This window comes from Nelumbo nucifera, chromosome 1, assembly GCF_055504915.1.
Source record: "Nelumbo nucifera cultivar China Antique chromosome 1, China Antique-T2T, whole genome shotgun sequence".
Taxonomy (NCBI): Eukaryota; Viridiplantae; Streptophyta; class Magnoliopsida; order Proteales; family Nelumbonaceae; genus Nelumbo; species Nelumbo nucifera.
Window position 1 is genome coordinate 106,260,739 of NC_142649.1, and position 13,660 is coordinate 106,274,398.

The following is a 13,660-nucleotide window of genomic DNA, read 5'->3' on the forward strand; positions in this document are numbered from 1 at the left end:
GGCTCATTGTCCAGAATGGCAAGGGAGGGATTAACGTACGTTATTTGCATCAAGATTTTCTTAATTAAAAGCAACTAAAACTAATCAATATTAACCAACAACATATCCCATTAATTTTAGTGAAGAAAGCACACACTTAAAACACCTCTGACTTCTCTATCCTACTGATGATAAATAAAATATATCGTTATTTAGCGGTATTTGAAACTATATATTGGAAGATAAGATTCGCAAGAGTCCCGGATCTGTATGTTACCTGTACAGTTAGGAAGTCTTTTGTTTTTAGAAAGTTTTGGGGAGCAAGGAACTCCATCGAGTTTGTATATAAATATCATAAGGTAATAATGGAAAGGCACTTTTGGGCTTCCAAAATTTTTCATGGTATCAAAGCTTGCGTTACTATTTGCTACGCAACTGATGGTTATTGTTGCAGATCTTGATCCGACCACAGCTTATTATCTCCATCCCTCGGGTCTCTCCTTATTCACGTATCTTGGTTCTCTTACTTTTGAAGGAGGATCAGAACAGTGCGCGAGTCACTATATTCAACAGCAGCAACAGCCGAAGCTCATTGACTGCGATAAACTAAGCTCGTTCCTACCAATTGACGATTCAGGTATTCTGCCTTATTCTGGCAGCTCAGAACAGACTCTTCAAAAGTTCGATGCTGCAAACAGAAGAGTCTGGATGAGTTTGGCATGTTCTGCAGAGGATAATCAAAGACTACGACGGTGATCCGCTTGTTCTTGCGCCGTGACATTCCTCTGTTCCTTCTTGTTTCTTCAAGAACTCAATACCAGTTTTCAAAAATGCAAATGGTAGAGCTCGACGACACCAATATTGATGTACTCTGATTTCTTCGTGAGCCTCATTAGGATCGTTCATCATCTTCTTGGAATCAAACTCGATATTACTGCTGACGAGTCTTGCTGATCGGTCACCATGGCTGCCAACAATGACAGGAATGGTGAAAGCTCGAGTAAGTTTATTGGACCGTCTTCTCCTTTCTATTTGCATCCATCAGATAATCCTGGAGTTATTATCAGTTCGGTGGTCTTAAGAGGAGATAACTACGACGAATGGGCAAAGGCTCATGCTGCTCAGTCATCAGCAGGGTGTGAGGTGGTTGCTAATGCAGTTGTGACTGATGGAGACCAGACCGGACTGAGCGGGCTTAATGACGAGCAATGGCAGACTCTTGTAAGCATGCTTAATGCTTACAAAATCAGGACTAAGGAAAAACTCTCTGGTAAGAATTACTCCACTGAATGGATTATTGACTCTGGGACGTCACATCACATGACAGGGAATTTAAATGTACACCTATGATGTTGCACCTTGTCTTGTTAGGTTACCCAACGGTGCACACACCGAGGCCGTGAAAGAAGGCACTGTTGAACTTGGAAAGAATTTTAAATTGCTGCACGTATTATATGTCCCAAAACTCAATTGTAATTTATTGTCAGTAGGTCGGTTACTTCATGACACAGATTGTATTGTGATGTTTACTAATAAGTTGTGTGTGATACAGGACCGCCTCTCGAGGACTCTGATTGGTGCGGGTGAACAGCTTGATGGGGTCTATGTCTTCAAGGGTGTGGCACCAGTTCTTGCTTACAAGACAGATGGAATTGGGTCATGCGATTTGTGGCATCGGTGATTGAAACACCCTTCTTATCAAATGGTTAGTTTACTTCTTAATATCAGTAATAGTAAGAACAAAACCTGTGATGTTTGTTTGAAGGCAAAGCAAACTAGATATGTTTTTATTCAAAGCAGCAATAAAGTGACTGATTGTTTTGCATTGATTCATTGTGACTTATAGAGTACCTGCATCTTGTGGTGCTGCATATTTTTTTACAATTATTGATGATTATTCTCGAGTGGTTTGGATTTATTTGCTGGCTGGAAAAAGTGAAGTTGGTCGAACACTCAAAATTTTCTATGCAATGATTGAACGACAATTTAATAAGAAGGTTAAGGTGGTGAGAAGTGATAATGGAACAGAGTTTAAATCCTTGAAATCATATTTTGACGAGCAAGGATTTTTGTTTCAAACTTCCTGTGTTGGAACACCACAACAAAATGGTCGTGTGGACAAAAAACATCGTCATATTTTGAATGTGGTCAGAGCGCTCAGGTTTCAAGCACATCTTCCGATCAATTTCTGTGGTGAGTGTGTTTTGACCGCAGGGTACTTGATTAACCAGACACCTTCGACCCTTCTTGGTGGTAAAACACCTTACGAGATGCTATTCGGACAAAGTCCTTCTTATAAACATCTCAGAGTTTTTGGTTACTTGTGTTTCTCGCATACTCAGGACTGTGACAAATTTGCCACTAGGAGTAGGAAATGTGTCTTTGTTGGGTACCCTTTTGGGAAAAAGGGGTGGAAATTATACAATCTTGAGTCTGGTGATTACTTCGTCTCACGAGATGTGGTGTTTAGTGAGGCCAAATTTCCCTTCTCTCCGGAACATCAACCCTTAGTAACTAGTCCTTCCATAGCCAAAGAAAATGTTGGGTGGCCTTGGGCTGTCCAACCACCAAACTCTGCGACCACTCCTCCTGACATGGTATCTGAGTCACCTCATATAGAAGTCAGGGGGAGCAACACAATCGATGAAGAAGGACATGAAAACACGAGTAATGATGAGGAGGCAGGTCCTGCTGATGAGACAAGGAGCCATACAGATTGCAGGAATAATGAAACTCAAGCTGCTCCTCAGCCCACCACGGAGTTATTAGGTCACGGACATTGAGAAAAGCGGACCCCCAGCTATTTGCAGGACTTTGTCACACACTCTGCTCATCGTTTAGACCCCTCCGCTATTTCTCCTGCATCATCTCAGTCCTCAGGTACTCCTTATCCCATAACTCATTATGTGATGTATGATAATTTTTCTATGAAACACAGGCATTTCTTAGCAGCTGTTACTGTAGGCCGAGAACCTACTCGTTTCTATGAGGCAATGACTTATGCTCGGTGGCGCGAGGCTATGCACCAAGAGATACAGGCCTTGGAAGACAATGGGACATGGACCTTGGAAGACCTCCCACTTGGAAAAAAAGGCAATCAAATGTAAATGGGTCTACAAAATCAAGTACAACTCTGATCCATTGAAAGATTTAGAGCACGGTTGGTAGTCTTGGGCAACACTCAAGTTGAAGGTCTTGATTACAACGAGACCTTTGCCCCTGTGGCTGAAATGGTCACAGTTCAAACCTTCTTAGCAGTTGCTGCGGCCCAACATTGGGAATTGCATTAGATGGATGTCTACAATCCTTTCCTACACGGTGATCTCTATGAGGAGGTCTATATGAAACCTTCTCCAGGTTTTTCGACCTCTGGGACTGGAAAGGTATGCAAAATTCGAAAATCTTTGTATGGTCTATGGCAAGCTCCCCGGAACTGGTTTTCTAAATTAGGTGATGCCTTGAAAACTTTTGGGTTTGATCAGTGCTATTTCGATTATTCCTTATTTACATATCGCAAGAATGGGCTTGTCTTGCATGTTCTGGTTTATGTTGATGAGTTAATCGTTGGTGGGAATAACCCAGAGTTCATACACAAATTTAAACAATATATGAATCGGTGTTTTCACATGAAGGACTTGGGTGTTCTTAAATATTTTCTAGGCATCGAAGTGACTCGCGGATCATCGGGGATATTTCTTTGCCAAAGAAAGTATGCACTTGATATTATTGCAGAAACTGACTTATTGGGGTCCAAACCTACTCACTTTCCTATTACTCAGAATCATAAACCTGCTCCTACTGACAGAGCGCTCCTGGATGACCCTGAACGATATCGACGTCTTGTGGGTCGTTTGATTTATTTAACCATTACACGGTCGGAGCTCAGTTATTTCATCCATGTCTTGACTCAATTAATGCAGTGTCCTCATGTTGATCATTGGGATGCGGCATTGCATGTGGTTCGTTTTCTGAACTCCATCGAGTTTTGGGATCTTTTGGATTAGGAATTTTTTGGATTAGGAAGTCTTTTGTTTTTAGAAAGTTTTAGAGAGCAAGAACTCTATCGAATTTGTATATAAATATCATAACAATCGAAAGGCACTTTTGGGCTTCCAAATTTTTTCACTATATGATCATCTTATGGATGGACGATTTCGATCCATGTCACATGATGATTACGGCGTTCGATTTGGTGTGGACAGGATCAACCCTGTTCACACCTTAAAATCTCCTCAACATATATATTGTGGACTGTGGTTATAATTGGTCCACTATTTTTCACTCTTTTTCATGATACTGTACATCATTTGGTTATTGTGCCCTATGCTATTTTTCACTCTTTACCATTACCATTAGATGCTCCTTCTCGACCGCGAATCTGTTCGTTGCAAGCAAAATAATAATTTTTATTCTATCAGTCTGTTCATTGTAATACATCTCTTTATCAGTCCATTCTCTTTTTTTAAATCAATAAAATAATAATTTTTTTTTGTTGTTAAATTCTTTTATTACCATTTTGTTGAAATAATTATTTATTGATTACTATGAATTTATTGATGTCTTTTCCAATTTATTTATTATATAAAATTTAAAACTTAAATATTTATGATCACCCGCATAAATCCTTTCATAAAATATATAATCACCTACATAATACCATTAATTATAAGTGTGAATTGAACCATCCACAATTCAAATCAATTTACATTCATCCACCAATTTCACATAATAACCCTTCAACCACTACTAATAAATGAATCAATGGATTCAATGCATACGTATTATTCAGTACCATGGAAATAGTTGCAGTTGCCCACTCTCTGTTTTTTATTTTGATAGTTGTTTCGGGTGTTTGAAGAGACAAATTGCTTTGGGATCATGGGTTGAGTGTCCCCGACTACACGTCACCTATGACAGTTTTCAATTAAGCCACGAGGGAAGAGTACAAATATGAAAAATCAGAGATCAAGATCGTACAGTGCAATAATCTTGTTTGCTAGCGGATCCAACCATAGCAGAGCTGAACAGAACTCGACTGATCGACCAGGTGCAATGAGAAGGTAGAATCAACAAAATCAACCATTGCGGGCTCTGACCAAATTAACAAGAATGGCTATGCCAAATTGCCAACTCCAACCAAATCAACCATTGTGGGCTCCGACCAAATCAACAAAATCTCCAGTCCTTGTAACTTTTTAGACATACTTTGTTTTTTTTAGAGTTTGGAAAGATAATGGAGTAGACAACTCCAAATTCCGTTAAGTGTACATCCTTTGAAAATTGTAAAATTATTTATTCGTCAATATTTTATCAATTTAGTATCGTGGTTGACCATAGCTTGTAGCCGTCAATAAAAGCACTGGAGACTTCCAAAGTTTTGGAGAGACAGAGATCTGGGAGGAACCCAAACTTCTCGGCACCCTTGAGAAAAGATTGTGCTCCCTACTCAGAGAGAGAGAGAGTTGTGACTTGTGAGTTATGGGTTTTCTTGGGGTCGTCAAGAAGCCTCATGTGGTTTGTATCCCATACCCAGCACAGGGCCACATCAACCCTATGTTGAAGCTAGCAAAGCTCCTCCATTACAAAGGCTTCCATGTAACCTTTGTTAACACTGAATACAATCACCGCCGCTTGGTCAAGTCTAGGGGCCCTGATTCTGTTAAAGGCTTACCCGGCTTCAGGTTTGAAACCATTCCTGACGGTCTTCCACACTCTGATGACATTGAAGCCACCCAACACATCCCATCCCTTTGTGACTCAACTAGAAAAACCTGCTTATCTCCTTTTCGCAATCTCCTTTCCAAACTTAATGATTCTTCGTCATCTGACACTCCTCCGGTTAGTTGCATCGTCTCCGATGGGGTCATGAGCTTCACTCTCACTGCCGCTCAAGAGTGTGGTATCCCCGAAGTTTTGTTCTGGACTACTAGCGCTTGTGGCTTCATGAGCTATGTACACTATCCCCATCTCATCCACAGAGGTCTTACGCCACTCAAAGGTATAATCAAATACAAAGCTTATTCACTTTAATTATTTAAACTTCATATATATATATATATATATATATATATATATATATTGAACTAACTGCATCTAGCTATAATAATTTGCAGACATCAACTACTTAACAAATGGGTATTTGGACACCACCATCGACTGGATTCCTGGATTGGTCAAGGATATTCGTTTAAGGGATCTTCCAAGCTTTCTGCGGACTACTGATCCCGACGACATCATGCTTGACTTTGTAAAGGGAGAAGTGCAGAGAGCTAAAAAAGCTGAGGCCATTATTCTCAACACCTTTGATGCTCTTGAACACGATGTCTTAAATGTACTTTCATTCATGTTTCCCCGCGTTTACTCCATAGGTCCACTTCAGTTGCTCCACAACCAGATCCCGGAGAATGGGTTAAAATCTATTGGGTCCAATCTATGGCAAGAACAACCAGGGTGTCTAGACTGGCTGGATTCCCAGAAACCCAACTCGGTTGTGTATGTGAATTTTGGCAGCATCACCGTCATGACGCCTGAACAACTTGTGGAGTTTGCCTGGGGACTCGCTAACAGCAATCAAACCTTCTTGTGGGTAATTCGACCTGATCTCGTGGTCGGTGACTCCGCACTTCTACCTCCCAAGTTCATAACAGATACCAGAGAAAGAGGTCTACTAGCTAGTTGGTGCCCACAAGAACAGGTCCTAAACCATCCATCCATTGGAGCCTTTTTAACACATAATGGGTGGAATTCTACAATCGAAAGCATTTGTGGTGGGGTGCCTATGATCTGCTGGCCATTCTTTGCCGAACAACAAACCAACTGTCGTTACGTTTGTACTGAATGGGGCATGGGAATGGAGATTGATAGCAACGTCAAGAGGGATGAAGTCGAAAGTCTCGTCAAACAAATAATGGAGGGAGAAAAGGGCAAGGAAATGAAGAAGAGGACTCTGGAATGGAAGAAGAAAGCAGAAGAGGCCACATATCAGGATGGTTCGTCTTATTCCAATTTGGACAAAATGATTAAAGAAGTGCTTCTCTCAAAATAAGCAACTACAGTAAATGACATCTCTTTGTCTTTCCCTCCCTGTGGCATACTATCCGTGTTTGTATTTTTCTACTTTTTTTATCTGCTTCTATAATCAATATATTTTAAGCTATACACTACTTTTGATAATTGAGCATTTGAACCGAGTTCCAAATCTCTCTCTCTCTCTCTGTATATATACAGTTTTTCGGATCATCACGAAAGATCCCTATATATGAACCCCATAACATATATAATGTCTTTGTTTAGAAATGAAAATGATTAGTCCAACGAAACCATAAATAATTATATTAGTTATAATCATATAAAATTCTTTTTATTATTGTTAATATATTTTTTTAAGGACTTTTTAGTGTATTAATGTGTGTCTTGATTTTTAGTGTATTATATTGTTAATATAAAATTCTTTTCCGTTTTTTTCTTTTTGCTGTAAATTACACTAACATTTACCATGGAGTGAAACTTAAAGCTGCAAAAGAGAATCGCCATTGAAAATAAAAACAAATGGCCTCTTTTCTACAGCTTTTACCCTGGGCAAATCATAGGAAGGATTTTGAAGGAAGAAAGTTTGAGACGCCAAGTACGGTTGATCAAGGTCATACAATGGAAAATTGTGGTGGCTTAGGAAGAAGAAGGAAAGCAATTGGCGTTCAACGAATTGGAGGTGGCCCCTTGATAGGCAATGGAGATTCATTCCCTCTATCACATTGTCATTATTTACTTTTGGGGGCCCAAAGGGACAGATTCCTATATTTCCTCCAATATTTGGCCATGAGATAGGAGGAATCATGGAGAACGTAGTTTCCCCTTTTATATTTAATAATTGCTTCAGTTTTTAAGGTCGTCATAGTTCTACTTTGAATGTTGCAAAATCCAAAACTTTAACAGTTGCTATTTTGGATTAGGGGTTGTAGGCTTTTCTGTGAATTTTTCATTCTCTACTTCTGCATTATACTTTGCATTTGGTTTTCAGGAAAAAAAAAATGTTGTAAGTTGTAATAGATCATTTAAACATGAATGGGAAAATGGTTTAAAATGCCACCGACAAAGTAATGACTTCAACATTTGTTGTTCCATTGTAATCCATTTTCTGGTTTCAGGGAACCCGTATTCTTAATCAGGTGAGGAAGGGGAAATTAATGGGTTATCGTTTACCTGTTTCCAGCAATCCATACACCACGTATCAAGTGGTCAAGATCTAATTTCTTACTCATACAATGCATAGGATGGCGCAAGTATCTTTTTGTACGACTTTATTGTAAATAGGTTAAACAACCTATTTATAATTTATGGAAATAATAATGTAGAATATCATATAATACTATCATATATTATAGAATGTAATGGATAGTATTATATAATATTAGTAATTATTTAGTATTAATAAATAAAAAAGTTGTTTAGTGGTAGTTAACTAGCTAAACTTAATTGACTTAATTAGAGATAATTAAAAATATTAATAAATAGAGAAAAAATGATAGTCAAATAAAATAGGGAAAACAAGCATGTATTTTTAAAGAAAAATTAATACAAAAAATATCTACCAATAATAAAATTAGAAATTACGATAAATAAATAAATAAATAAAATATAAAAGAATGCAGATTTATTAGTTTGCAAATTTGTTCTCATTAATTTAAATTCCATTTAAAAGTTATTAAAATTAAATATTAACAAAATAACAGTTGGATTGGACATGGACTGTCTTAGCTTACTTGGCAACGTTATAAACTTTTTTTGCTTCAATGCCTCTTAACAAAGGCCCCGTTTGGTGCGTTTTTTCACGTGGGTTGTCACCTTTTTAGAAGCTCGGAAGTTCGCATTTTGGTCTTTTCCCGTTTGGTTGAAAAAAGATCTAGCTGCCAAAAGCCGCAACCCTGAAAAGACACAAGAACCCATTTTGGGCTATTTTCGAGAAGTTCCAAAAAGGGCTTTTTGCCTTTTTCTCAACTCATCTTTGCACGGAAAGATGTGCGAACAAACGCGCCTTAACTAAACAGTCTTCAAATTGTTAAGATCTTAATGCAAAATCTCACATCGTCTTTTGAATATAAAAGCTTCTAGAAGATCTTTCAAAAAAGATTTACCAAACGATCCCAAAATCCATCGCACAAGTCTTGACTAGTATTTGTGACATTGACGTGGCGTAAGGCTGATATGAATTCATGACCTTCATTGTTTTGATATGGTCCCACCTTGAAATAGTTGAAGTGATGATAAAGTGGGCATTGTAATCTAACTGTTTATTAAATATTTTGGACCGTCCAATCTATTTAAATTCATTAGATTGATTTCAATTCAAATCCGATCTATTGACACCTATATTCTTATCTTATCTCAATGATCAAATATTACCTTAATCCAACCCAATTTAATATACATTTATTATTTTGGACCACATTCATATAATCAATATCTTATTGGTCTATCCGATCCGTCTAAATTAAATTTTGGACTGAACGGGGTCCTCCAAAACCAGTCCAATGACACCCTTAATTAATAATATGTTTGATGAATGACCGTATACAAAAGAGGAATTTCGATGAACTCCTCGCAAAATGCACCCGATGACCCGACATGTGCCCCACAGCCCAATGCACGGGGATGGGCTCTGGGCCACGTTTTGTGGGGAGCCTACCCAAACTCACAAAAGTGACATGAAATCGAATTTGGGCTCCTTTACAAAAGTGACGTAAAAGCATCTGCTGTAAATAAGTTTTGCTAGCGAGCACGGGTGATAGGGTGCAATCGCGACCGCATATTTTGCAAAGAAAAGCTCTGTAATTTGTAATTAAGCATGATCTTTATGTGTAGGAACCATTTCGGTTGTGCAACTAGATGCTGTTTGTGTGTAGAGTTTTTGTTTGTAAGAGATCTGGTTTTAAATGCAAACTATGTCTAGCTTCATAGTTGTCTCTGGTATCTATTTCTTTTACTTGTTGCAAATAGATTTGGATGGGTAGATTAAAATTTAATTGGTTTATATTAGGGGTGCAAGTTGGGTGGGCCTAATTTGAGCCAAACCGATTCAAAAGTTTGGGTTTTCAAATTTTTTTTGGTTGACTAATTTGAGCCTGGCCTGGGCCCCAATGCATCAAATTTTTAGAGCATGCTAAGTTCAGGTTAAATAGTTAAATAGTTTTAGGCCCAATTCTTATGATTAGGCCTGGCAAAACCGTGGCTGAATATTAGGGCTGTTCATAACAAGACCCAAACCGATTAAACCGATCAACCCGGACCGATCCAATCCGAGTTGGTCGGTTTTTCTTTAGCATCGGTCGGTTTCGGGTAACAAAAAATTATAAACCGATGGTTCGGTTCGGTTTCGGTTTGATATATTTCAGTTTTACTATATATATATATATATTTCAGTTTTAATATATATTTCAGATATATATTTGTGGAAATATATATATATATATATATTAAAATATATTAGCTTTATTTCAGAAATATACATATTATATATAAAATTTCAGATATATAAAATATCAGTTTTAATCCATCAAATCATTTTTAATTTCTAAGCATCTAGCCTTTGCTTTCTTAGACTTGATTCCTTTACCATTCACATCGAGAGAATCATTCACAAAACCGACCCAAACCGATTCAAACCGACCAGGTCGATTTTACTTAGTACTGGGTCGGTTTCGGTTTCATTTCTAGGTAAATCGACCCGGTCGGGTCGATTGAAAAAACGCCAATAAACCGACCCAACCTGACCCGTGAACAGCCCTACTGAATATGATCGAATATGAGCTTATTACAACACTACATTCATTAACCGCATAACCCACAACCTCTTATTGAAAAAGATTCAAATTTGGATTTTTGGTTGAAAAGCATCAAATTTACCATCACACCACATTCAATTACTTGTCATAATTATATAAATTTAACTGTTAAACATTTTCTCTATTTTAATGCATGCCATACAAAGTCCTTCTCTATTTTATGTCAAAAGCTCAATGAGTCTTTTGACTTCAAAGCTACAAGGATATCTTCTCACAGTAATAAATATACACTTAATCAATTAGCTAAACCATAAGGGTACTTTAGGTTCAGTTTGAAAAAAGTACAAATACAAATATGTACTTCGCAAATTCATTTAAAATAATACAAAATACAAGGTTTGGTACTCTAAAAATTTGTATTTGTACTCCTTCCAAACTGAGCCTTAAAGAAATTTACCCATTATAAAATAACAAATAACATTTTTACTTGTTGATTTGGTTATGTGATAACCGTTATGACCTTGTGTTTGTTTTTTAGCAAATCCCCGTCCTCGACTACCAATCTCAATGTAGAATGAAGAATGCAGTAAGAAAATAGAATCAAGTCATCAGCAACCAACATTTGCGGATTCCATTAAATTAACAGAATGCCCAATTAACCTATGTGAAAGACAACTTCAATTCTCTTCCTATTGTTGAAATAATTTGTCTATTATTTCAGTGCGTGGTTGACCATATCTTCTACTCGTAAACCACATCTACAAGCAACCCAATCGATCAGATATTTTATTTGCTCGGCAATCAATTCTCAGCTTTTCTTTATAAATCAGTGCACTCCAAGAAGATTGTGCTTGGACACACACAGATAGAGAGTAATGGGTTCTATCAAGGTTGTTGAAAAGCCTCACGCCGTTTGTATCCCTTACCCAGCACAGGGCCATATCAACCCTATGTTGAAGCTAGCAAAGCTCCTCCATTACAAAGGTTTCCATGTAACCTTTGTTCACACTGAATACAATCTCCGTCGCATGGTCAAGTCCAGGGGCCCTGATTCTATAAAGGGATTACCTGGTTTCAGGTTTGAAACCATCCCTGATGGTCTTCCACCCTCTGATGTCGATGCCACACAAGACATTCCATCCCTCTGTGACTCAACTAGGAACACCTGCCTAGTCCCCTTTCGCAGTCTGCTTTCTAGACTCAATGATTCTTCCAACTCCGACAATATTCCTTTGGTTACTTGCATCGTCTCCGATGGGGTCATGAGCTTCACTCTTGATGCTGCTCAAGAACTCGGTATCCCTGAAGTTCTGCTATGGCCGACCAGCGCTTGTAGCTTCATGAGTTTTCTGCACTATTCCCATCTCATTGAGCGAGGTCTTACGCCACTTAGAGGTACGTATAAACTTATACAAAGCCATCTCCCTTCTTTTATTTTGATTACCTTGATGACCAAACTAACAGTATGATAATTTGCAGATGAAAGCTACTTAACAAATGGGTATTTGGACACCACCATCGACTGGATTCCGGGATTGATCAAAGATATTCGTTTAAGGGATCTTCCGAGCTTCATTCGAACTACTGATCCCCATGATATAATGCTCAACTTTTTAAAGGGAGAAGCTGAGAGATCTAAAAGAGCTCAGGCCATCATTCTTAACACCTTTGATGCCCTTGAGCAGGATGTCTTGGATGCACTTTCGTCTATGTTTCCTCGTGTTTATTCCATAGGTCCACTTCCGTTGCTCCACGATCAGATCTCCGATAATGGTTTGGAGTCTATAGGGTCCAATCTATGGCAAGAAGAATTGGGATGTCTGGAGTGGCTCGATTCCCAGAAACCCAACTCAGTTGTGTATGTGAATTTTGGCAGCATCACTGTGATGACGCGTGAACAGCTTGTGGAATTTGCCTGGGGACTCGCTAATAGCAATCAAACCTTCTTGTGGGTTATTCGACCAGATCTCGTGGTGGGCGACTCTGCGCTTCTACCTCCTGAGTTCATAAGAGATACCAAAGAAAGAAGTCTACTAGCGAGCTGGTGCCCACAAAAACAAGTCCTCAATCACCCATCTGTTGGGGGCTTTTTAACGCATAATGGGTGGAATTCGACTGTCGAAAGCATTTGTTCTGGGGTGCCTATGATTTGTTGGCCATTCTTCGCAGACCAACAAACGATCTGTCGTTACGCTTGTACCGAATGGGGCGTGGGCATGGAGATTGATAGCAATGTCAAGAGGGATGAAGTGGAAAGTCTGATTAGGGAGTTGATGGAGGGGGAAAAGGGCAAGGAGATGAAGTACAAAGCCATGGAATGGAAGAGGAGAGCAGAAGAAGCCGCGTATCAGGGTGGTGATCCATCTCATACCAATTTAGACAAAATGATCAACGAAGTGCTTCTCTCAAAATACACAACCATGTAACCAATTCACATCTGCGCCTCACAGCACATTCCAACCGTGTAGTTTTCATGTGGGGCGCGCTCAGTGGGGTGCAGATCTTAACATATTGCCGTAATAACTGAATTTGTATTTTCTATTTTTCTTCAGTTGTAATAAATAAAGTTTTAATATTTGGTTTTTCACATTAACTAGTACATATTGTCAAAAAATATTGGTTAGTCAGCATTTGGGCAAGAATTAATCGGCTCAAACTCGTGATCCAGCAACAAATTAACCAATCGAGGAGTGGCTCGTTGGTTCGTTCCTTAGAATTGTTTCCTAACTACAACTATCGATTTGAAAAAAAGGGGTTATTAGTAGTACCTCAGACCCCACCAAATGCCAAAAGAAAAATTAAATTAAAACCACAATCCCGAATTATAGGATTGTAAATGGATCAACCTTTCGGCGATTACGTCAACCTCTAAAGCTGCCCAAGCTTTATGGTGCGTATTCGTA

At 38.6% G+C, this 13,660-nt stretch overlaps 2 protein-coding genes across 2 annotated transcripts; both read left to right on the forward strand.

Annotated features, from left to right (window-relative positions):
- Window positions 1-5,297: 5,297 nt before the first annotated feature.
- LOC104608673 (7-deoxyloganetin glucosyltransferase-like) lies at window positions 5,298-7,177 on the forward strand. The gene is made up of 2 exons (XM_010274729.3): window positions 5,298-5,977; window positions 6,093-7,177. The coding sequence occupies exons 1-2, from the start codon at window positions 5,458-5,460 to the stop codon at window positions 7,022-7,024; spliced, it is 1,452 nt and encodes a 483-aa protein (XP_010273031.2). The 5' UTR covers window positions 5,298-5,457; the 3' UTR covers window positions 7,025-7,177.
- A 4,318-nt stretch (window positions 7,178-11,495) lies between these two features.
- Window positions 11,496-13,344, forward strand: LOC104590958 (7-deoxyloganetin glucosyltransferase-like). The gene is made up of 2 exons (XM_010249733.3): window positions 11,496-12,152; window positions 12,237-13,344. Exons 1-2 carry the CDS (start codon window positions 11,633-11,635, stop codon window positions 13,181-13,183), a joined length of 1,467 nt encoding a protein of 488 aa, XP_010248035.2. The 5' UTR covers window positions 11,496-11,632; the 3' UTR covers window positions 13,184-13,344.
- The last annotated feature ends 316 nt before the right edge of the window (window positions 13,345-13,660 follow it).